This window comes from Tachypleus tridentatus, chromosome 10 (assembly GCF_004210375.1).
Source record: "Tachypleus tridentatus isolate NWPU-2018 chromosome 10, ASM421037v1, whole genome shotgun sequence".
Classification (NCBI taxonomy): Eukaryota; Metazoa; Arthropoda; class Merostomata; order Xiphosura; family Limulidae; genus Tachypleus; species Tachypleus tridentatus.
The window spans coordinates 142,241,040-142,267,904 of record NC_134834.1 but is presented as its reverse complement, the minus strand read 5'-3'; the positions used below and the strand labels follow the sequence as shown (position 1 = coordinate 142,267,904).

The window sequence follows — 26,865 nt, the reverse complement described above, 5'->3', positions numbered from 1 at the left end:
ATTTGATTCCATTCAATGAAAAAAATATGCTAGCGTAAAAATCAATCCAATAAATTAATATTTAGGGGTTGCGCAATGCGCACAAAATAACAACGTGCTTCCGGAACCAAACGAAAAGTTGGCATTAGTGAAAGGCTAGCTTCGGCTTTAGACAGAACCCAGATCAGTGACCGAAAAGCCTCGCAAATTTTGCTTCCTTTTGCAGCTCATATTGGACATAATATCGAGAATCTTGCCATTAGCCCTAGTTCCATAAGGAGGAAACGAATTACTAACCGTACTCTTCTAGCAGCTGAATTGAAGGAAAGTTTTTCTCCAAACGTTCCTTTGACATTACATTGGGATGGTAAGCTGATGCCTGACTTGGTTGGCAGAGAGAAGATCGTACGTTTGGCAATTTTACTTTCAGTTGAAGGTGTAGAGAAAATTCTTTCAGTGCCCAAGATTTATAGTGGGTATGCAAATTCAGTAGCTTCTGAGATCGGATCACTTTTAGTAGAATGGAATGTAAAAGACAGAATTAAATCACATTTTGGAGATTCTTCTGAGCGCTGTATTCTCTACTCTCGTGATAGAGGCATCAAAAAAGTCCAGATATTACTTTGTTTTTAAACTTTAGAGATTGTTGGCCTAAAATTAATAAAACTAAGTACATAACAGCAGTAGAAGCAATGCCACTCCGAATACAGTTTTGGAAGGATGATATTATTCAATTTTGTCAGAATCTCCTTCAATCTCATCAACCACGGGACGATTATAAAATGCTCTTGGAATTAGCTGTCATTTTTCTTGGATCTCTTCCACACGGACGTTCTTCAGTTTCTTTCCGTACTTCTGGTGCTGTAAATCGTGCAAGATGGATGGCTCGAGCAATATATTCTCTACAAATTTGGATGTTCCAAGAGGAGTTTGGTAGACTGCAACCACGGCCTGCTTCATCTCGTGTTTTATTTGACGCACATTTCTGCAGCAAACTTGGCGATTTGTGTGTCTTTATAACTAAGCATTACTTGCTCTCATAGTTTACAGCTAAGGATGCTTCCGTGGCAGCTCGAAGGGACCTTACACTACTCAAGGAACTTGCATTGCATGAAAATCATATGATTAAGGAAGTTGGTACAAAGGCAATGAATCGGCATTTATGGTATTTATCTGAGGTTGCAGTTGGGCTTGCGCTCTTTGATGACGGTGTAACGAATAGCGACAAACTCAAGATGGTCTCAAATATGAATACGTGAAAGGATCTCCTAGGCCAACTCCACGTTTAACAGATGATGCTGCAAGCAATGCTGTTTCCAGAAAACTTCCAGGTTTTTTTACCTCGGCAACGAAGAAAATTTTCTACCATCTGGATATTAGTAGCGCATTTTTATCATTACCACCGAAAGAGTGGAGCGCCTCCGAAGAGTACAAACAAGGAAAGGACAGAGTAAAGAAATTTTTTGTGACAAATGACGCAGCTGAAAGAGGAGTAGCTTTAATTCAACAGTTTACGGCAAAGGGCCGCACCAAGAACGAAGATCAATTTCAGTATATGATTCAGGTGGCAGAAGAACATCGGCGAACATAATGCGAAGAGGGCAGGTAAGATAAAGCTTCAATGAAATAAATTTTTCTTTCAAGTTTTTATGTTTTTGCTATTTGTATAATTAATAAATATTAAATAATTTCTTTAAATAATTTAATTACCATTAACAATGTAATGTAGAGTAAATTTAAGGAAAATAGTGAGCTTTGCGAGGGATGCGCGACCCCTAAATACTTCGCGATTGAAATGAAACTTTGTCTATGTTCTTTTCTCATGCAGTGGCACAACTGAGCAAAAAAATAGGGACATTTTAATTTTTATCCTTTATCCGCTGACGCACCCTAATGCCTGTAATTTGTAGCATCAGTTACTGTCAATGGTGGCTCAATCCCTATGGTGATTACGCTTTTCGAAAAATAATATTATCTTAATTAATTGGAATTTTGCTTGACTTCTCTAAATTTTAAAAATATGTCCTCTCGTTCTATTATCTTCAGAATGTAGAATAAAACACTCAGAGGTCTTTATTTTATAGACCCATTAGGTAATCTTGCAAATATAATAAGGTCAACTCTTACTTTTCTTTCCTTAAAATAAAAATGACTTGAAATAACTAAATCTAGCCTTATACTCGTAAGTCGACAGCCCTTACATTTCTGTTATCATTTTAACAGCCCTCATCTAAACACTTTCCAATAAGTCAAAACTCTTTTTTAGGTAAGGTAACCGTAACTATGGACAATACTACAGATGAGGCTTATGTATTGATTTAAGTAAAATGTTAACTACCTCTTTTGCCTATCTATACAAATATACACTAAATATTATATTGACTTTAATACTTTCCAAATGGGCCTGGCATGGCCAAGCGCGTAAGGCGTGCGACTCGTAATCCGAGGGTCGTGGGTTCGCGCCCACGTCGCGCCAAACATGCTTGCCCTCCCAGCCGTGGGGGCGTTATAATGTGACGGTCAATCCCACTATTCGTTGGTAAAAGAGTAGCCCAAGAGTTGGTGGTGATGACGAGCTGCCTTCCCTCTAGTCTTACACTGCTAAATTAGGGATGGCTAGCACAGATAGCCCTCGAGTAGCTTTGTGCGAAATTCCAAAAACAAACAAAAAACAATACTTGCCAAACAGCTCTGTCTCAATAGTTTGAGTGATTTGTCTACCACTATTCCGATATCATTTTATTCAGTCACATTAATGAGTTTGTTCCAGTTAATGTTTAAATGTGTGAGCCAAACAGAGATAACCTAAAATTTATCATGTATTTCTGGTATTCAGGTGCGCCAACATCCACAATTTTAACAATAATGGTGTAAGCGTTAACTTACTGATTGGCTTCTGTGTTCCAAACAATGACTTTTCACTAACTGCTGAAAGTAAAAAAAATCTTCTCAATTGTTTGTACAAGTTAAGGGCCCAAATAATTATCCTATATACATTTTTGAATCAGAAAATGGATCAGATGAAGTAAAACATAATTTTACGCTGCATACTTCAACAACTATTCTAAATACGAATTAGTACAAATGGGACAAGAAGGATTTTAACTCGCCAAATAATTACGTATACAAATTCGGTAATTTTCGTGAGTGTAATTATATTTAATTCTATGCACTTGATGTATATGTTCATGCCAATAAGAAGATTTATTTATATTTGTGTGTGCGTGCGTGTTTAATATTCATATCCAACATCCATTTCTGCACTTTACCCTGTAAATAACCTATGTAAGCCAACTCACATCAATCTGTAAATGTAACAGCATCCCATCTTGTCTCTCATTTCTTTTTGGAAAGAGTATTGCATCCGATTAACTAGAATGGCATTACTACATGTAAAGTATCTGCACTTAACTGTAGAAAAATGTCATTAATAAATCTAACTATAATTATACTTTATACTAATAATACAGAAGTGAAATTAGTAGTTATTTCAGTTAAAACAAATCTCCTTCTTCCCGCATTCCTTATCTTAGAGTCTTCTAAACACTTACAGTAAATTAAAACATTAATAGATACTCTTCCTAAAGCAACATAACACTAATTATATCAGAATAAATGGCAAAATATGTATTCTCGAGACGCCTGGTACGGGTATTAAAACTTTATTTAAAATAAATTGCAGAACAATATTTCGAACTTCTGACGTCATATTCAGGTTAACAAAGAAAGTTTGCTACTGGCCGTTGTCGAGCACATGTCTTAGGGATGAGACTAAATAAGTACGAGGCGTTGCATTTATATGTTGGGTTATTATTTAGCATAGGTATAACGGTGTTCTTTCAAAACTGGGTTTGAATTGTTGTATAAGTAGCGCTTCTTTGATTTTATATTTGTTTCTCTACTTAGTATGTGGGTAATTTCTATGGTTATGTTTTGCTTATTTTATTTGCAGTGCTCAAAAATGTGTGAAGGTTTTTCTTTTTGGGTTCTTTAAATCTAGTTTCCATTTATCTGCTTGTTTCTCCAATACAGAAGTCGTAGAAGTTGTTACATTGTATTTTGTAAGTAATGTTCGTGTTGTATATGTCAGTGTAGTTTTTACACAGTATGGATTTTAGTTTTGTACCTGGTTCTTGAATACATTTAGTGTGTACTGAAATATTAAGTTTTGTTATGTTTTTTTTCAAATGTTGGTAATTTTTTCGCTGATGTCGGGAACATATGGTATGCAGCAATATAAAGTTTTGTAGTTTGTTGTATCTTGGAATTTATTATCGTTTGTTTGTTGTTGATGTAGATGTGTGTGTTAATTACAAAGTGGTATTTTATATATCAATTCAATTTTAAGTGATTGGTCTTGATATATATTTTAATTATTTTACCGGTTGCAGTAGCTATCACTTCCAGCTATTAATCTTTAAAAAACGACCATACAAGCTGACAAGGTGTACTTTTAGTGGTCACGTGACGTCATGATTTATAAAAGTGGCGTTGAAGAGCTAATAATGTGTTGCTTGTTTGTTTTTTAATTTCGCTCAAAGCTACATGAGGGCTATCTGTGCTAGCCGTCCCTAATTTAGCAGGTAAAGCTGGATGGAAGGTAGCTAGTCATCACCACCAACTGCCAACTCTTGGGCTTCTCTTTTACCAACGAATAATGGAATTGGTCATTACATAATAACGCCCCCACGGCTGAAAGGGTGAGCATGTTTGGAGTGACAGGTATTTGAATCCAGCATCCTCGAATTACGAGTCGAGTGCCTTAGCCTCCTGGCCATGCCGGGCCCCACCAGAAGCGGACAAGGGCAAATAGACAAATGTTTGTTATGTGGTTATTGTATTATTTCGTCAAGCTGTTATGCTATTAAAATATATTACTAAAATAGTGAACACAATATTAGTTTTGTATTATTGTTAATGTGAGCTTTCTAGTATCACTTCAATTGTGATAATAAGAAAGGTGTTTGAATACACAAAATCGATAATTTATGTATCACAGATTGACTAATCTATATAGCATACATCATGAATATTTACACATTACATTATCTTACAAATACATAGTTCCGAGACGAATTTTGTTTCATGTTATCCTGAAATATTCGATTTCTAAATATATCCATAAAAATACATTAATTTAGCTTACAATATACGGATCTGAAACATAAGTTCTGTATTACTTTGTGCATAAAATCTTCAAACTGTCGATATTATTGATGGAACTATATGAACTAAAAGTAAATCAACGACTACTAAGTCATTAACATAACTCCAATCAAATGTGTAAATCTATGATCTATTTTCAAAACTGTGACACAAATACCGACGTCTACTACTTTATGTTTTATTATAGAGCTCGAATATGATGTCACAACTTCTGCACTTTTCTCTGTAACATTTTCTTCCCCACTGGAACAGCGGTAAACCTTTGGATTTTAAACGCTATAATCAGGGGTTCGATTCCCCTCGGTGGACACAGCTGATAGCCTGATGTGGCCTGGCCAAAAGAAAGGCACGCGTTCATGTACAAATAACTAAATCTTGGTAAGATAATTAGCTAATATAATTTTTTGACATAAACTCGTATCAAACATCTATATTTGACCAACTCTGCTAGTGTTATTTTATAATGGTATGAAATAAGTTATAACACTATGTAACAAAATTTTTATTTTTTCTTGTTCCTGGGCAGAAAGAGTTATTTCCCAATTGCTTATGCCTAAAGTAAATGGAAATACCTATTTTTCTCTTCAAACTTTGCTTTGTGACCTGGGTAATGAAATTTTCAAATTTATCCATTTTCCAGAACATTCCAGGTAGATTCAGTGCTAAGTAACTGATAGATAATATTTTCAAACTTACAAGAATTTTTAAGAACTTTCTAGAATGTCGTAGAACTCACGAGAATTGTCAAGAACCTTTTAGAATTTTCTAGAACTTTCCATAGTTATATATATATACACAGGGGCTCACCACTTCAGTTTAGTTCTAGCTGCCAAGGTGAACTCATAGATCTTTCTGATTTTATCAGAGATGGCATCAAGAAGCTGCAAGCATTCTCCAGACGCATTTTGCTATGTATGTTGGCTAATTTATCAAGGCAAGAGCAAAAACGTACTCTATGACAGCATCTGCTGTGTGAAACCTACAAGGCATATTTCGGAATGCTTGTCGGGGATCAAGACAAACCCTGGGCACCTCATTTTACTTTCGAGCATTGCAAAAAAAAAAAAAAATCTAAAAGGTGTGACGGAAAATTTTTGCTTGCTTGAATAGACAATACAAATTTTAGATTTTTAAAATTTAAATATCTTTTGGTGCACTTCAAGGAGGAACAACACAACGGCGTCTAGACCTTGCTAGATGCTCTGAAGTATGATGAGTATGACTGGGAGGTTATCGGAGACTTCAAAATGGTGGCATTCTTAATGGGTCTTCAAGGACTACTTGAACATTTTCATGAGTATTTCCAGTTTGGTAAACCAAATATATTTGTCATTGGTGATCTTGTAAGTGAATGTGGAGAAAGAAGATGAGTCTCGACTGCTCACACTTGGAAGTCGTTATTCGAATACATCACTGTGTTGTAACTTTTGGAAGTCGTTATTCGAATACATCACTGTGTTGTAACTTTTGGAAGTCGTTATTCGAATACATCACTGTGTTGTAACTTTTGGAAGTCGTTATTCGAATACATCACTGTGTTGTAACTTTTGGAAGTCGTTATTCGAATACATCACTGTGTTGTAACTTTTGGAAGTCGTTATTCGAATACATCACTGTGTTGTAACTTTTGGAAGTCGTTATTCGAATACATCACTGTGTTGTAACTTTTGGAAGTCATTATTCGAATACATCACTGTGTTGTAACTTTTGGAAGTCATTATTCGAATACATCACTGTGTTGTAACTTTTGGAAGTCATTATTCGAATACATCACTGTGTTGTAACTTTTGGAAGTCATTATTCGAATACATCACTGTGTTGTAACTTTGGAAGTCATTATTCGAATACATCACTGTGTTGTAACTTTTGGAAGTCATTATTCGAATACATCACTGTGTTGTAACTTTTGGAAGTCATTATTCGAATACATCACTGTGTTGTAACTTACAAGACCTGACTCATCAAGGTAAAGAGTTGTGTAATACAAAGTTGAATTCTCATAATGTTACTTCCCCCGGTGGGACAGTTGTAATTCTTCGGAATTGCAACGATACCATCAGGGTTATGATTTCCTTTAAAGGACACAGCTAGTCTGATGTTGTTTAGCTATAACAAAACACACACACAGACAAACAATATATTAATATGTTTAAGAATGTCAGATACAAAGCTAATCTTAATGTTTTAGTGAAACAAATGTTTATAACTCGTGTCAAGTATTTTCAAAAAGTTTATCAGTATGCAGCACAGTAATTCTGTTGTTCTTTGCTCATTGATTTGAAAAACCGAACTCCAGAGAAACTATATTTGCTAAAGCAACCTTTAAACCGATTAATGTTTCCAGACGAAATAAATGTTGGTGTTCTTTAATTTGATAATAGATATTCTTTAGAATGTTTGAAATAATTGCTTCAACTGTTTTACTTTGCAGAAATAAGAGGAAACTATTGATTATAAAGCAGTAAATAATATTGTTGTAAGCTATATTTTCAACTTTGTAATTTGTTTGTTAGCTAGAATGCTAGTGACATCTCAAAAATTCTAACTTGAAATCAACTTGATATTTTCTAGGATATGGAATGACTTGAAAGTGCGTATCGTTATGATTGTCATTTCTGTCTGTGTATTATGCATATATTCCGTTCATCTGTTTCAGCAACCAGAAAAAAAACCTACCTAATTAAAACTAATAAGCATTACTATATATCTTTGCATTAATTCACATGTGAATTAAGATTCTGGTTATATGCTCTCTTGTGTTTACTTATTTTTCTGTTGGTTCCCAATTTTATATCATTCTACGTATAAGATTTCCGGTACTTGCTCTATTGCAGATATTTATATCTTTCTGTAGGACATCAGAATACATTATACCACAGACCAAGTTATGAAATTACAATTTTGTGCCATAACCAGAGAAGGTATTTATGAAGTTTATTTTTAATGTTTTTTTTTTTTAGATTTTTCATTCAGTTCTCTGGTTTTGTAAAATGTGATTATACTAAAACATTTTCTAAAAACACCTAACACTTATAATGAGGATGAGGAAACTGTAGTTGAAATAAGGACACGATATGAGATAAGTGCAATAGTAAGTAACAAAAAGGAGAGACATTCTTTTGAATCTAGAGCTTTCTTTGTACACGTATGGGCACAGCATGGTAAAGAAGGATCAAGGTTGAAATGTTCAGTTCAGACTTCTCAAGACTCTGGGATGGTATCGAAAGGAAATAAAAAGATTAAATTGAGAGAGTTAGGATGAAATCTGTGATCACCTAAACAAAGCTAAAGACCCAAAATAATTTTGGAATCATCTTAAATGCTATATCCATCGAACACCTTGTGATATAGGCACTCCTTAATTCCCACTACTAAACACGAAAACAAATAACCATGGCATCTGCTAACTATCAGAGTTCTAGAACGTATAATAAGTTATAGATTAAATACATTTATGGAAATAAATGGATTCCGGAAATCTAGATCTGATAAGATTAACAGAAACATTGATTTATAGCTTTAAGAAACCAACAAAAAAAAGAAACATTTTCGCTTGCTTCCTAGATATCGAGAAGGTATTCGACACTGTATTGTATAACAGTCTCAAGTTCTGCATTTATTAAATGGTATTATTGCATAGTAGTATTCGCTACTGCATTTTGTAGGTAGACATCTGAACTTTTCAAAAAATATAGTATGATAGATGTTTTCCATTTGCATTTGTGGTTCTGCAACCGAAAAATGTTTTTCTATTCAGGTCGTCTATGATGATATATTTGTTGTTGTAGGATAAGATGTTAAGTTGTAGTAAATGTTGATATCACCTACACCGAATCGTGCCTTACACTGTTTATCATGTATGTCAGAAATATCACTTCTCAAAGACCCAAACCCCACTTTTTTGCTCACAGTTCGCAAATGATGTTTTAAATCTGTAACATTGCCCCAAATCCAACGACAGCAACATTCAATGTATAACCACAACTAAACTAAATAGAATTATACTGTAATAAGTGAAGAATTAAAATAAATGCGCACCAAACACAAGTCACATTATTTGCAAAATCGTACAAAACAATCAAAGTAATACCACAGTTATTTCTAGACAGGACTCCTTTACAGGTAACAACGTCAGCAAATTTTTTTATTTACTCTATTAAACTGGATACTATGATTAATCACATAAAACAGAAGTATCCAGTTTAATTTTGAGTCAACTATAAAGATTAAGCAGAAAACATATAAAATATCTACAGAACGTACATAAGACCAGCTGTAGAATATGCATGTATAACATGAATAAATGTATCAAAAACACACATCAACAAACTACAGCAAAATACAAAACTATATTTTAACGAACATTACGATCAACAAGTTCGGTATTTCTACACAATTAATCAAACATGCCAACTCTGTCAATCGTACGCTTGGATAACTCGCTTTAATTTTATGATGAAAATATTAACAAAAATGAACCAATGAGAAAACTGGAGAGTTACGTAATACATGATGAACCTACCCCAAAGTACCTTTCCTCTCTAAACATCATAACTGACAAACATACAGTCTAAACAGTGTTAGAATTCGAGAAACAAACGTAACTCTATTTTAAAAGGGTTCTACAATATATGTAAAAATGGGATTTTGTGTGTATGTATATATATGAGTGCTAAGTGAAACTGTATTGTGAAAACGGACTAATAGTGCGATCATACATCAGTGAAGTTAGCAAAAATATACGAGTTAATGTTACTCCATGAACTGGTCATGGTATGAACAGGATATGTTAATTAAAATTGCTTATAATAGGCAACATTTAACACACTTTGAATAATGCTACAACGTCACAAGAGTTATTATCTAGGATTCAGTATCGGTACACACAAAATAATTATACCTGAGATGGATAAAAAAGAGGTCAATCCTGAATCTAACCTTCCCTACTCTAAAACCTGGACTGAATCCCGATGAAGAAGACGGCTAGTTACACGTGAAGGTGGCCTTGCTTCCAAGAGACATAAAGAACTGATGAAAAAAAAACTGATGCAGATACGATATTTATAACTGAGACCCTAGCAACTGAAAATACAACAGTTAAAACATGCTGGATAATCAACAATCAGAATAATGGATAATAAAAACAAAAACATGACAATCGACCTACTCTACAAATCGACAATGATCGTAACTAATATCAATTTTGTGAACACATACCAGTTCAGATCTACAGATGTGACCTTACTAAGTAACACAACTGTTACAGTTGTTTGCATCTATTGCCCTCCCAGTTGAACAACAGCTACCAATATATTAAAATATATTGTTAAAAATAATAGAAACTATATAATAACAGTAGTCTTAAATTGTAAACGTACGAATTTTGGACACAGGCGTAAATGGTTCCAGACTATTAAAAATCTATATAATGCATTTCATGCTCGAACATCGGTAAGTCTTCGGAGTTACAACGCTAAAATCAAAGGTTCGATTCTCCTCGGTGGACACAGATAATAGCCCGTTGTAGCTTTGCTATAAGAAAAACACACACTATATATGTATATGTATAATACGAATTCTGTTTGAATGAATAATCAAACGCTGACCCATTGTTGTACGCCAAAAAATATCTGTGAAATTCTAAATTTATGTGGAACCTCTGAGGACTTAAGTTCAAAATGTATAGAACGTCTGGCTAAAGTATAAAATAAAATTAGGCAGACTTCTATCAAGTTCGATAATGCCAAGAGCCTCGTGGCCGTCTGATTGAGACGAATACTGTCAAATGTTGGGACAGCAGAAAGTATAGGGATTTACAACCCCAAAATTGTGGTTTCGATTTCTCTTGGTGACTACATCAGATAGCCCCATGTCGTTTTGAATTAAGAAAAAAAAACACCCGTGCATGCTGTCACATAATTGCTAAGTGCTTACAAAGGCAGCAAACATGGCCGTACCGAAACACGACAACCACATCCAAAACAACACATATAAACTACACGGAGGTATCATAAATTTAATTAAAGAGAGATGTGGGTTACTTAGATTATACTTTAACACAAAATATGTTAACTTAAAACCACATATCAGTGCACTTAGAACCAAGATAATAAACAAGATAACTGGCCTGTGACAAACTAAATGAACTAGACGATTCAAACCCTTCCGTAAACAATTAAAAAAGATATACAGAAAACCGATCCCGGCATGAAAGATTTGTGCCAAAATCAGATAAACTAAAATTAAACAAATAAAGCAACTTTTAAATCAATATTCTTTGACAATATCTACACAAACACAAGAAATATTAATTAAAAATATACCAAATACATTCATGAGAAATGAAACAACAACTACCCACATCATGCAAACTAAACACAAAGAATCCGGGAAATATGGCTACAAGGCATTCAACCATTACTTTAACATCTAAAGGTACTTTTCAGCTTTTCCCTAACGTCAGACTATATCTTCGTCTTTTGGAAGCAAGCGAATATTTTCATGTTTTAAAACCAGAAAATAAACCACAGAGCTGCAGACATTCAGCATAACCAGTTGTGTAAGAAATATTTTAGAATGAATAAAATGTAATAAGTTAAACCCATATATAGAATAAAATTCAAAATTACCAAAGATATAAGACAGCTTCAAAAATCTTTGAGGAACAATCGATCACTTAAATTGTTGTTTTGTTTTGTTGTTTTTGTATTTCGCGCAAAGCTACAATACCTGCGCTAGCCGTACCTAATTTAGCAGTATAAGACTAGAGAGAAGGCAGCTAGTCATCACCACCCATCACCAACTCTTGGGCTACTCTTTTACCAACGAATAGTGAGACTGACCGTCACGTTATAATGCTCCCACGGCTGAAAGGGCGAGCATGTTTTGGCGCGGCGGAGATTCGAACCCGCAACCCTTGGATTATGAGTCGAAAACCTTAACCCACCTGGTCATGCTGGGCCACTTATGTTGTTTAAAACTGTAATAGATAGCTTCAGGGCCTGGCATGGCCAGTTGGTTAAGGCACTCGACTCGTAGTCTGAGGGTTGCAGGTTGGAATCCCCGTCGCACCAAACATGCTCGCCCTTTTAGCCGTGGGGGCATTATAATTTGACGGTCAATCCCACTATTCGTTGGTAAAAGAGTAGCGCCCAAAAGTTGGCTGTGGGTGGTGATGACTAGGTGCCTTCCATCTGGTCTTGCACTGCTAAATTATGGACGGCTAGCGCAGGTAGCCCACGAGTAGCTTTGCGCGAAATTCAAAATAAACCAAACTAAGATAGCTTCAACAAAAAAAGAGTGCACTGTCGTTTCCCTACTTGAAATATAAAAAGTTTTTGAGACAATCTGATGCTCAGGTCTGATGTTCCGGATGCTACAGATGGAACTACCTCGCGGTTTTATTCGCTGGTCACCCAACTTTCTAAAATATAGAAAATTTTGGGTTAATATAGAGAGCACCTACTCATAGCATTTTACTCTTGAGACGGATAATTAGCCCCACACTCTTCATCATGTATGCAAACGATATGCCATTAAGTGATCCTAATGTCTATTACACCTCCCAATTCACAGACAATATGGCAATCTGGAAAACTTTTTAACACCACGTTAGAATAACCACAAACTTATAGCCCGCTCTAAAAGAAATAGCAGAACACTGTCAAAGGAAAAGAATTAAAACTTATATATCAAAAGCACAAACATGTGTACTTGCAAAATTAAAGAAATTTCTTAGAATGAATCCAAAACTCTATCTTCACGGAACTCTTCTTAAGACGGCTATAACAGCAAATTTTCTAGGCATTGCTTATGGTTCTAAATTAATTTGAAAAAAAAACATATAAATGAATTAGAAGCCTGTCTGAAAATAATACAGTCACAACACCCTCATAGTAACGATTTAGCTTTAATACACACACCCAGGAAGTAATATACTACGCCTGTCCATAGATCAACACAGCAATAAACCAAAACAAAAGTACAAAATTTGCGAAACTCTGTACTCACAGGTACATAGAAAGTCCTACGTTCAACGAGTTTCCACTTCATACACAACTATGCCGACACATAACCACTGTATGGCAGACTTCTAATCAGTTCGTACATTTATTTACAGAAAAACCTACACAAAAACAAACTACGTTACACACTTAATCGTTATATCATACACGATAAAAATTAATCCAAGCACCTCTCATTCATAAGTATGTATTATAAGTATAACGACCATTCATCTGCTGTTAGACTTAATTAATATATCATTTATATAGTGTATACATTGTATGTTAAAAATGGTATATATATAGGATATAGTATAAGTAAGCAAACATTGGAGTATATGGGAAGTTTTAAAATATGAAAGACTTTAGCATATCAAATAAAGCAAAATTGTAACCCATTGCAAATGATGAACTTCAAATATGAGTAAACATGATCCTGATAGGAATATTGAAATCATATCGATGACTCAAAGTAATGCCAATACCCTTTTTTGTGTGATGTTCACCATTTAAACAGCGAACACTAGTTTCTGCAGTACATATACCAAAATTCAAACGTTACAGAGAACAAGGACTGGTTTATTTTGAATTTCGCACAAAGCTACTCGAGGGCTATCTGTGCTAACCGTCCATAATTTAGCAGTGCAAAATTAGAGGGGAGATAGTCATCGCCACTCACCGCCAACACTTGGATTATTGATTTACCAACGAATAGTGGGATTGATCGTAACATTGTAACGCTCCCATGGGTCGAAAGGTGAGCATATTTGGTGTGATGGGGATTTTAGCCCGTGACACTCAGATTACAAATAAAGTACTTTAACCACTTGATCATGCCGGACCAAAGAATAAGGATGACACGCAAAGTCGTGAAGCGATAAAACACTAGTACAGGAGGTGAAACATGATACACGACCCTTCCAATCACAGAAAAGCTGCGATGCGATTCTTGCACTAGGAGGAATAGTGTTTGTGATGCTGTGGGGTAAATCTTCTTATTGTACCAAATAGCTATAAATGTTAAATCGGATAAATTCGATTATATATTTACACTTTGATTGAAAGTGTAAATTTGTAAGAATAAAAAACTAAAATGAAATTAAAAATGTATTCTTGAAATGGCTGGTATGGGTATTAAAACTTTAATTGAAGTATAGGTTAGAGCTACGTTTCGACATCCTTAGGTCATCTTCAAATTAAGAAAGAAAGTTTGCAACTGACCATTAACATATCCTATTGTTGTAGTTAGCTGGTAAAGAAGTAAATTACATATTTAACACATTAACAGATCATTGTGGTTGAGCTTGTTTATTTTAACGTCTACAATAGGTTATTATCACTCTGTCCACCACAGTCAGTCGAACCCATGGTTTGGAGTAATGAGTCCGCTCTTAAACTTGCTAATGACTAATTTGAGGACTCATGGTGAATATAACAAGAAAGCTGTGAATACGTTAAGTAAATAAATTAGTAAATAAACAAGTTCTCTGAAGTATATGTGATCAAAAGCTCAACATAAAAGCCAGGGAAAGCGCTAGATAAATGTTTCATATATGTTAATATAATTACCAGTAATGTGTAAATTTTCTGATGCAATCAAAGAAGTAAAATTACAATTTATATATATTATCTTTTCATCAACAAAGTTGAGACTTACAGATTGTTCCATGCTCATACTTTAGAAATGTCTAAAAGATAAGCTGAACATATTGTATATCAAGTTAAAATAAATAATGAAACGGAAATTAATGAAATGTACAGTGAACAATCAAAAATCAAAATTAGAAAAAAGAAAATACTAAAAAAAGATACAAATATCCAACAATCAAGTTAATGGTGAAATAAATTATACTAAAAGCGTGTGAGTGTTGTACAGGTTCTGATCCATCAAAAAAAAGCCTGATGTGGCAGAATGATTAAGGCGCTAGACTCGCAATTCTAGGGTTGTGGGTTCGAATCTTCGTCACACCAAACATCTTTGCCCTTTCAGCAGTGGGGGAGTTGTAATGCGATGATCAATGCAACTATTCGTTGGTAAAACAATAGCCTAAGAGTTGGTGGTGAGTAGTGACGACTAGCTCTCTTCTCTGTAGTCTTACACTGCTAAAGTAAGGGTGATTATTGCAAATAGTCCTAGTGTAGCTTTGCGCGAAATTCAAAGTCAGCAAACAATAAAAAAAACTGCCGAATATGAGAAAGGGTTGCATATTTTGTCAAACTATGAAGAAATGAAGAGTAAAAGTTTCAATATTGTGGATGTGCAGGGAGTCTACAGATGAAAAATATACGAATCATTTTTATGTTGTCTCTAATACCAATAAATTAAAACTCCATGCAGAGGCAAGGATTGAGAAACAATCTATAAGATGCTTGTTAGGCTTTGGAGCTGGTGTAAATGTAGTCGCTTCAAGCACACACGATAAAATATAAGGTGTCCAATTGTCTCTACATCAAAGAAAATATACACTTATAAAGTTAATAAATCACTACTAATTAGCAATGACTTTAAAATGTCTGTACATTTAAATGTAACAAGTTAATCTTATGTGGCAAATGTTTGTGTAATATCCGATGGAAATTTGCTTGGACTGGAAACAACCATGATTCTTGATTTGCTACGTATTGTAATCATTAGGCTTCCATCCAAAAGTGGACCATTTTCAACAAATTAAATCAGTAACGGTAAAGACAATGGTTTTTCCCTTTTTTTGCCAATAATAGGTTTATGTTACTCTTTTCTATAATTTGTTAAATTCTGTGAAGCTACAACACTAGAAAATCCTAATTTTTTACAATAGTTGAAAATTATGTTTTACATATCTTTCATTACCTTTACTGTGGTAACAGGAAAGACATGTCTCTACCGTTACCATGAAATAAAGGAAAGTGTTTGCATAATGTATGTCTACGAACGCATGTATACATTATGATGTAATATGGAACAGAATACAGGTTATAATTGACGAACTGATGCCAAGTTTGTAGGCAGATACCAGGGCAGATGAGTTTTAAAATTTTTATCAAGTCCATACTATCCATGTATCGTAGAAATACAGCTTAAATTATCAAAAATATTATGAATGTTTTTTATTTAAACAAAAATCAAGTATAGTGAATAAGAAACCAACAAATAATGTTAAAAACATTAGAAAATATCAGAAAATGTTAAAACAAGAATTTTATTAAATCAACTTGTGAACAGTATCTAATTGTAAACATATATTAATACTGGTCCACGAATAGCAGGATCTTGAGCAACCATATTGAAATATCAGGTGCTTTTGGATATTTTTCATATTGCCATATCTAACCACTAATCTTGCCTTTTTTGTTAGTGATGGATCTGCATCCTAAGCATTTGTACCACTGGTGTTCAGTCCTGTTTTGTCCTCAGGTACATTTGTTTGCTGTTGTAATAATTTCTTGTTTTGCTTTTCATTTTTTTCAGTTCATTCCTGAAGTTTTTAATTGTTTCCTCCTGGCTCCTGATTCTTCTGTAAGCACGCTTTGTCTCTCTCTGTAGCTTCTTTCTTCCCGCTACTTTTTGATGAGATGGAGGACGCTCAGGACTTTAAGGAGATTCAGGAGGTGTTAGGTCAGAGACTTAAAAATCTGGCTGAGGCTCTGGTTCTACTTGTACAGCTGCCCATTGCCCTTTTTCTCCCGTTTCCATATACGCCGTTGAGCCTGCTGTTTTTTTTCACTGAGACTATGTATAGTTTTTATTTTCCCTTAAGCCTTCCGTTGCTGATACCTGAAATGTAATGTTTGTAATGCCTTTAACACTGATGACATAATAATGATTGCACATGTACATACTACCAAACTTGCTGACTCAGCCCAAGTCGTATGGCTATAAAAATGGATAAGAACACAAGTACAGAGAGATCTCATTAATTTAAGCTTAAATAATTTATGGGATGTCTTCTTATGGTTTTTGCTTCTGACACCAAAACTTTACAAGTAGATTGTTTCATAAAACCACCATCTTTGCCAGCATGCAGCACCCTGATTGTGGACTGTCTGTATGATTGAAATATTGAAACAAAAATAAAGTTTGTAAGCAATCAAATACCAATAAAATGGCTAACATGGGCTTGAAATCTGCTAATTTAGTGTGTTTTATGAATAAGTGTTCACTTAAACAAACACTCTACATACGGGCGTCAGTGTGCACATATAGATGTAAAAATTGACATGTTCTGACTAATTTCACTTCAACTTTTCAAATAATTTGTAGGGTATAAAACTGTAAAATATGCTTCACCTAAAATGCTGTGTTTTGAACCCCTCTTACTGTGAATTAATGAGGTCTTAATGTACAATGGTCGATTGTACCAGTCTTAATGATATGGTATTGGACAATATCTCAGCCAATAGATTTGTTTCAAAACAATATAAATAAAACTTATTATGTTGATCATATTGTATAATCAGGCAAAGAAGAATTATGGTATTTCAATTTCACCAAAACCATTCAAAGGACCAATCTACAATTTTAATTTACCTCTCTCTCTATTTTGCTAGACAAACAGCATGTGCTTCACTATCTTTCTTCCTTCTAGCCCGCATAGCTCTCATCATTTTTTTGCTTTTGATTTAGGCATCTTGCATCACTGGAATAGAAAACACAGCAGAATTTTCACTTTTTTCACCATGTACACATTATTTGTGTGTGAATAATGAATTAAAGAACTATGTCATCTCAACTTATGAGTAGGTTGAAGTATTTTTCAGTAAATGGAAAGAGACAGGTTATTTATGAAACATACAAATCTTTAAATGGATTTAGAGAAATGGAAGAAAGGATAAATGGAGCTGTTGAGATTTTTCCCATCAGACCCAAACATTTCCCCACCCGACCAAAAGACATATCAATAGTTGTTGGGGAAACTGACATGACGGGGTAACATCTTGATACCGGATTTAAATTCAAAGTTTAATGTGTCTATACCGTCACCATCTCATCTCTACCATTACCTCACAAAAGTAACGGTAAAGACAATCCTGAGTAATGGTAAAGATACCATTAAAGATATATTTAAATGACCTTTTCTATGAGACACCTACATTTCTCTTCTGATTGAAGAAATAACAAATGCTCATTTTATATATATGTTACAATGATTCTATATGTTTTCATACATGTTTTGGCAGTAACAGTAAATACATTGTATTTATGAGACAACTTTAGTTTAACAACTTACCTGACAGATTCTTGTCCACTTCTAAGTCCTGTTTGATTTTGGAGCCAATATGGCTGATCCCGACATGCTGGTCTTTCATATGAGCTAAAGTACTGCCATCTCTGTGGATGTTGATGAACGTTCCTTGGGAAACATTGTCCATGATAACAGTAAAGGCACACTCATTTCAGAAATCTGGGCCAAATATCTTTCTTGAATAAATTATCTAACATAAGCTAAACTAGAATTATTAATCCTGTTTCAGAAACCTGAAATAATTTTTCTATTAGTCATATAAAATACACTTCTACCATTTATGTCATTTATAAGATTGTACAGCTTTTTTATTATAGTCTCCACTTTTGCCAGGTAACAGTATGGACATTTTTATCACATTTAAATCCAGTGTTTTCTTTGTTATCACCAAAGAACTTTAAACATTTTTTTCCTTGAGGGAATAAATTAGTTTTATCAATATGTCTACTAAAATATAAAGTTTGATCCCAGAGAAGACAGAAAAAAGCATAGACATCATTTAGTCTTAATTGTTACATAATGATTAAAATGGCTAAACTCGTAACGAAATTATTAACGAATATTCTAAAGCAGCACTTCTCAAACGGGACCCCCCATACAAAAGAGGGTCGCAAGACTACAGTAGGGAATTTCGAAATAAAAATAAAATATTGCGATAACAGATGTTTTAGAGTATGTACAGTAATTTGTTATCACTTTATATGTAGTGGGAGGAGGAGGAGAAATCATCACACATCCCGAAATATTGAGAAGATCAACAACGAAGTTTGAGAATTCCTGGTCTGAAGGATTCGTGAAGGGATTGAAAGAGTTAGGATATGACAAGTTGACACATCAGTAACTCAACAGCGTCATAGAATATAATTTGTTACATGTGACAGTCTGAGCGTGGCCATAACAGACTATAAAAGTTAGGTATTATAAATAAGGCTGATGGTGTTATGTCATTTGTTTCACTGATACTTATTGTTCCATAGAAGAAACAAATTGTGTTGATATGAAGGATGCTAACACAGCTATAAACCGTGAATGTTATCCAATGTCAGAAACAGAAGATTTGTTTGTGGAGTTAAATGGAACTATATTGTTGAGCAATATTGATTTAAATCAACGTTACCAGTAGCTTGAGCTGAAACCTGGTTCTCATTATACACTTAGATTTATTCCACATAAGGATTTTTACTGCTACATAAGTCAAGTTTTGGAATGAAAGATTATAATCTTACAGTTAACCCAAACAAGCATGAGTTTAGTAAATCATCCATTAATTTCTATGACGGTCACTTTTCTAAATATGTCATGGCATCCAGTGAAAATAGACTATGTTTTTATTCAATACCAGTCCAACACTAAACTTCTTTGGCAAGACAGTACTTAACTTGTTTTGTTCAGAATTTTGCAACAGCAAGTGCTTCAGTTCGTCAACTCATTTGTCAAGTTGTACATTAGACATGGTGTCCAGAACTAAAGTAGACTTTTAGCGTTTCAAGGACCAAATACCAAAGGATGTCATTCATTGATAAAATACTTCAGTCTATTACTAGCAGTAGATATGACTGTTGATGATAATCTCACCAGATTAGGAGTGGTACTTACATATTATTTTCTGAGAGATGATAAAATCTCATAAAATATGGAAGCCATTCATTTCTTATTTCAAAAAAATCTATGGCTAAAAAGAGAGAGGACTAAAAGTGGTCTGAGTTATTGAGTTTTTTATATCTATATTTATATTGATCTTCGCTTACTGTCGTAGTTATTCACAAACCGTTGAACGGTACTTTCAACAAGCCAAACTATAAATCAATGACAAAACTTAAGAGACTGCGTTTATGATTTAAGCCTATGAAGTTAAGACCTGGTAGAGATAATTTAGTAGTTACTTTATACAAGGCAAAATATGAAGCTGAAACACTCAGAATCAAATGTCCACACGTCGCAAATTGACAATTACATTCAACTTGACATCACAAATGTTGTACCATCAGCTATGATACTCAAACAATTCTAAGATGGTACAACAAATGATGAGATACTTCAGAGAGTATAAAAATCCAAACATAATTATAAATCTAATGTGACGATCTAGTTCTAGAAAAATGCAAAGATGTAAAGCATAAACTTATATATTTAAATACGGCTGGTATGAGTAGAAAAAGCACTAACAGAGGAGCGAACAACGTTTCGACCTACTTCGATCATCGTCAGGTTCAGCCGTTTTTAAATATATAATTTTCTCTACAAGTGGGTTTTCTCGTCATCACGGATTAGAGCATAAACTATTAATGGTCCTAAGAAGAGATAATATTTTAATAATTCCATAGAAGCTTCACTAGAAGGCTGTTAGACTGGCTAACAGTGGTCATCAGAGGACGGTATAGATAAAACTATTACTATAGAAAACAGTGTGGGTTTCAGAAATAGGTAATATGATTTGAAAGATGGTTGCAAAATGTTTGCCATGTGAAACAGCAAAACATAGTCCAAAGACAAATTTCCTACTATGAAGAAAATCATAAAAAACTACTCTGACAAATACAGTAATGCTAAATAATCTGATTTAAGTGCTGGTGACAAACTCTTCATTAGACAATTTAAATGTTTACACCTATCAAACCAAAACCATGTGAAAGTTGAAGTGCAAAAGTGCAATACTGCTGCAGTTTAAAGTGAAGAGTATTGTGTCAACAGAAATACACTTTTTCTTCAGAAAATCACCATTCAGCTTGGAATTCTTCTCATCTGTAGGAAGTAAGACAGGGGCAGCGGCAACATGGAAGGGATTTTGCAGGGGCTGAGGATACTCCAAGGTGTACTTTAGCATCTCCTTCAGCCACTGTAGCAAATGAAATATGCATACTGTTAAAACCGATTTAATCCCTAAATATTACAACATGTGTGATAACAACATTTAAAGAAGAACTTCCACAATTTTTTTTCTAGTGCACATCAGCACCCTCACCGAGAATAGGCTGAAGCAGCCCCGAGAGAAAAGAACAGAAAGAATGTCATGACAACGGTTTAAACGACAACCTTATTGCTCATATTTCACAACAACTTCTGCAAAGATAAACCAGATCGAAAAAAAAACCTTCTTACATAAAGGAGTATATAATATTTCAAAAAGAACAGTCTCACTATACTTGTATTTTATTCAGTATATTTTTCTTCTTACTATCAGAGTACTCTTGTCTGTTCTTAAGCGCCAAGCTACACAATTGGCTATCTGTGTTCTGCCGAAAAGAGATTTTGAAACCCGATTTTTTATGTTATAAGACCTCAGACTTACCATTGAGTTACCGGGTAGTTTGAAAGGATATGGATGTAGTGTAACAATGTTTTATTACGTAGTTGATACTGATATCATTATCTTTTATTTCTGCACATGGTGAAAATTTTTTGTGTGTGTTTTATTTGTGAATATGAGGAGAAAGAAAGAGAAGAGATGTTCTCTGGAGAATAATTCTTTCTTAATCTTTTTTCTGTTACGCTTAGTTATTTCTTAGTAAAATTTCATATACGATCCGACGGGTAGGAAATAATATTTGTGTACATTTTTAATATTTTATTTCTAAGTTTGAATTCAATTCTAAGATCCTTTTGTTTATTTATTTCTTATCATAGCTTAAGGTTGTATTATTTACTACAACGTTAAATACTTTGTCGGTAGTTTATGTACTGTTGCACGTTTCTCTTTAAGTAGGGTCCTGGTATGGCCTAGTGCGTTAAGGCGTGCGCTTCGTAATCTGAGGGTCGCGGGTTCGCGCCCGAGTCGCGCCAAACATGTTCGCCCTCCCAGCCGTGGGGGCGTTATAATGTTACGATCAATCCCACTTTTCGTTGGTAAAAGAGTAGCCCAAGAGTTGGCGGTGGGTGGTGATGACTAGCTGCCTTCCCTCTAGTCTTATACTGCTAAATTAGGGACGGCTAGTACAGATAGCCCTCGAGTAGCTTTGTGCGAAATTCCAAAAACAAACAAAACTTCTCTTTAAGTAATTCGTTTATTTTTATTTTCCACGCTTATTATAATTTTTACTACTATTTATTCGTAACCGCCATCTTGTGTTTATATAATTCAGTAGGTTGTATTGTGTAGTGTCTTGTTAGCTAGCAGCGGTAGTAGTAGTGTAATTCAGGTTGGAAAATGAGTCCAAAATCTATATGTTAACTATTATTATAAGCTTAGTTAATGCTGTTCAAAAGCCGCAATAGTTTTTTTTTTAATTAATAATAAAATGTAACTCAAGGAATGGACGTAACATTAGTGGCTGTCGTTGATACTGGTAATCTTCCGAACCGTGTATATTATGGTAAGTTGCAACTGCTCTACAATTTAAAGCACCTTGTACTGCTAGTATTACTAGTTCAAATTCAGTGGTTGTTCTTAATTAGGAAAATATAGGTTAAATCATAGGTGGTTTTTAACTGAAGACTTTACCACCTGTCACAGTATTAAAGTTACTCTCTGTGGATATGTTTTTGTATTGTAGTTCATTGCAACTTAAATTATAGTAAGATGTAACATTGTACGTTTAAGGATAAATTAAAATAGAAGTAGAAATGAACAAAATTAGGTCAAGGAAAACTACCAGCTGTACTTAGAGTGATCAAGCAGATGTGTGTTTGAAGTTGATGCATTATGTACATTTCTATAACATTATGCAAAATTTAAGAACGAGGAACCTATTGTTGTAGTATTGACACATTTAGATTGTCAGATCTATTAAATTAAACTTAAAATATTTAACCCTTATCATTTTACTTAAACTCACTTAAGTTACTGTACGAGTACATCTACCTCATCTGAAGGTAATATATTCCCAAGGCTAACCATTCTGTTAGAAAAATAACTGTTTTAGCTGAAGATTACTCTGTACTTCACCAAAAGTCACATTTGTGTCCCTTGTTCTACTGTTATCATTATTTAATTGATGATGAAAGATATACAGTCAACACCATCAATTTCTTGTACAGTTTTACATTCCTTAGCAAATTTTTTTCTTTCTCAAAGGAGAACAATTTCAGATATTTTAACTCATCCTGGTTTTATAACTTTTCCATCTCAGGTGTAATCTTTGTAGTCCTCATCTGAACCCTTTCCAACAGTTCAATGTTCTTTATAAGGTAAGAATCCCAAGGCTTAATACAATGCTCCACAGGTGATCAAAGCAGGTACCAGTACCTGTACAGTGAAATAAACCTTTTTAGGCTTATATTCAACATAAAATCCAATTTTTTCTACCATTAAACAACAAAGTTCTTGAATGATGTGAAAGATGAACCAGAAAACAAACATCCTTCCATAAGAGTAATAAGGTTACTTACATTATTATTATACTTAAATGTAAATTATAATAACCCACATGCACTATCTTGCATTTGTTATACGTAAAAACCATTACTATTTATTTACTTATAATTTGTTTACCAAACTTTACAATTGATTTAAGTCCTTTTATAAACTAGCCGCATCCTCCTAACAGCCAGCAATACTGGTTAAACATACATGTTAGTGTAAATGTGCTTTATTGTCACTTAGAGAGAAACCTATATATTGGTTAGTTGAAGTGAAGAAAAAGTGTTATTTACCAATATTCAGTTCTTCAGCTTATATAGCCACACAATAGCAAGTACAACAAATAAACTTCTTATTTTGAAAAATTGTTTAATCTCAAAGTCCAAGTTCAAGGGAGGTGCACTTTAAGCTACACTTTGATCAATGTGTGTTATTGGGTTATACAAATTTTGGAGAATTTCACTTCTTGTTTGTAACTCTCAACACAAGTTAACCAAAACGAGGTAGTGAAAAGTATCAAACAAATTGCTGGTGTGAACGTGTTATATATTCACTATGAAAACAACCTATACACTGGATAGGTAAAGTGAAGAAAAAAGTTTTATTGGCTACTGTTTAGTTCTTCCCCATATAAAGCTGCACAGTAAAAAAATACACTGTCACTTGATAATATATGCTGCTGATCCATCCATTAAAAAGAGGGCTTGTGTAATACCCTTTAAATAAATCTTATAACTTTCATCTAAAAAAAACAAAGTGGTTAGAAAAGAGAAATTTTGGTACTGTGACCACACAATATATTTGTGGTGTTTCCTGTTAATATCTGTTTTGATTTATTTTTCTTGAACCCTTATTACTCAGTTTAGAGGAATGTTTTTGGTTTAAAAAGTAACATTTTCTGAAACAGAAGCACTTACAACAAAGAGGAAGAGTTACTTGCTAAAGAGAAATGATTATGAGAGAAGGATGTCTAATCTGGAAAAAGTCCTTTTTTGCACATCAAACGTTTTGCTGAGGATCAAAAGATCCATACCTTTTACCTGTTTGTAATTACAGACTCTGAAAATCAAAATGTCTAGAATGTCCATAATGACATATCAGGCATTGCTTCTTAGGGGATTGATCTCAGTGTAAGGGAAGCATTGGTGATTGAGGGTCACCAAGGTGGAATTGCATCTATTGATCCAGTGGTGGAGTGTTTGTTAGGGCTATTAGCTATTACCAGCCAGAGTAATTCAACCACTCTGGTGAAGCTACTCAGGTAGGACTGAGTGTGTCAGTAGTGGCTGAAGTCTGCTAGTCAGTGCCAAATCTTCAGCAGGGGGAACATTTTACACAAAATACTACAATTTACTATGGGGTAGAAGAAAGCCTTCATGTAGAGAGTTATCCTTTCAGGGTGACAATGTATTCTGAAGAAACATGGGGTCAAAAGAGCACCTTACTAAACTGCTGAGAATAACTTTCTGCTCTGCTACTTACCTGTTGTTTGGGTTTCTTGACTATACCTGTGATGTTGTACCTACAACAGGGGTGAAATCTCAACCAGGCAGATAATTTGAAATAGAGAGGTCTTGGACACCACTACAGACCTTTCTAGTGAAGCTAAGCATATTTTGTCCCCAGTGTTCAAAGATGTGAAGAAAGAAGATAGATATATTCTTAATCCTTTTAGGTAGGTAATTTCTTGAAACAACTGGTTTTAGGAGCAGGTAGTCCATCATCTGGTCCTGAGTTTGTGTGATTCTTATGTGACTCAGTTTAGCACCTAAGAGAAGCACAACTGGAAGACTTGGATGCAGTCATGACTGAGTGGTGCCAATGATTTGATTCAGTAGAGAATCAATGAATCCATCAAGTTAAGTTCAAGGCTCCAAAGAATGGTGATGTTAAAATTCTGGCTAGTTTTATTTTGTTTGATGGAAGTTTTTACAATCAATAGAAAGAGCGTGCTATCTTGTACAGAAATTTTGTTTATATTTTCTGGTTAAAGAAATTAGTTTGCAAAAAAATGTTTAGGGTTTGAGTAAAGTCACTACTCCTAGTAGTAATAGAATTTTTAAACCTATTTATAACTTAGTTTGGAAAGAGAACAAATAATTATAGTAGTTTTAGAACATTATCTGCTAGTACCTGGTATATATTTTATTTTCTTAACTACGTGTTTGAAAGTTGTATAGATACTATTTTTCAGTAAATCAAAATATATATAGTAAGAAAGAAAGTGAGATTTACTAAACCATGGAGTACAAATGCAGAAAGGTTTTAACACAGTGTTCACTTTTTTGTTTTTTATATATATTACTTATTGCTATATTTTTATCAAAAGTGTAAAAATTATAAACTTCTTGGTAACAAAAAATAAAATAGTTAAAAATTTTATTTTATCTTGGAACTTGAGCTTACAGCTCCAAGTGTGTAATTTTATCAGTTTACCCTGTTTGTGGGAGGAACTAGATATGTCGTTTATTCTTTATCATATATCTTTCTGATAGCTCCAACAAAACAAATGTAGAAGGGTTAATAACAGGAAATGTGAAAAGTAAATTGAAGGTTTGGCAATAAATGGTGCATTTCATGAAGAAATAAAATATTTATTGTATTTTATGACTCTTAATGCTTAATTTTTTTATACTTGATAATGTTTGAGAAAATAACAGAAGATTTAAAGTTTTGCCAAAAATAATTTGATATTAATATAGAAAGTTTTAGAGGTAATGTAAATGCCCTCTAAAACATGAAATATGAAAAGTACAAGATGGAAAGAAGTATTTTAGCATTAAACACAAAAATTACCTTTGTATCACACTAACTCAGTAAAGGCTTTATACATAAATTAAAGAACTCAAGCCCAAAATAAACCAGTACAGAGAAACACCTTTATACCTATATTAATAAATATAATCAAACATCTAAGCATGCCCTCTACATTCCTACACTCAGTTACACAACCCCCTTCAAACATGTGGTCAGCTATCGGTCAGTTATCTCTTTCTCTCTTTGTGAACCTGACGATGACTGAAGAAGGTCGAAACGTTGTTCACTCCTCTGCATAAAAAAAAAAATTCTCAACCCAAACCAACCATTTTTACATATATACCCTTCATTATTTGTTCACAAGGTCCTTAAGCATTCAAACAGTAGCAGGTCACAACTATATTGAAAGAAAAATTACAATAAAATGCATAATAATTGACCA

General features: G+C 34.0%; 1 protein-coding gene across 2 annotated transcripts in view; it reads left to right on the top strand.

Annotated features, from left to right (window-relative positions):
- The first annotated feature begins 22,191 nt into the window (after positions 1-22,191).
- Positions 22,192-26,865, top strand: part of LOC143230479 (uncharacterized) — a 56,254-nt gene continuing 51,580 nt past the window's right edge. The window contains exon 1 of one of the 2 annotated variants that reach the window (XM_076464113.1): positions 22,192-22,684. In XM_076464113.1, the coding sequence (XP_076320228.1) occupies positions 22,678-22,684 (7 nt within the window). In that variant the 5' untranslated portion in view covers positions 22,192-22,677. The remainder of the gene's footprint in view (positions 22,685-26,865) is intronic. The other variant, XM_076464112.1, reaches the window with a different exon arrangement.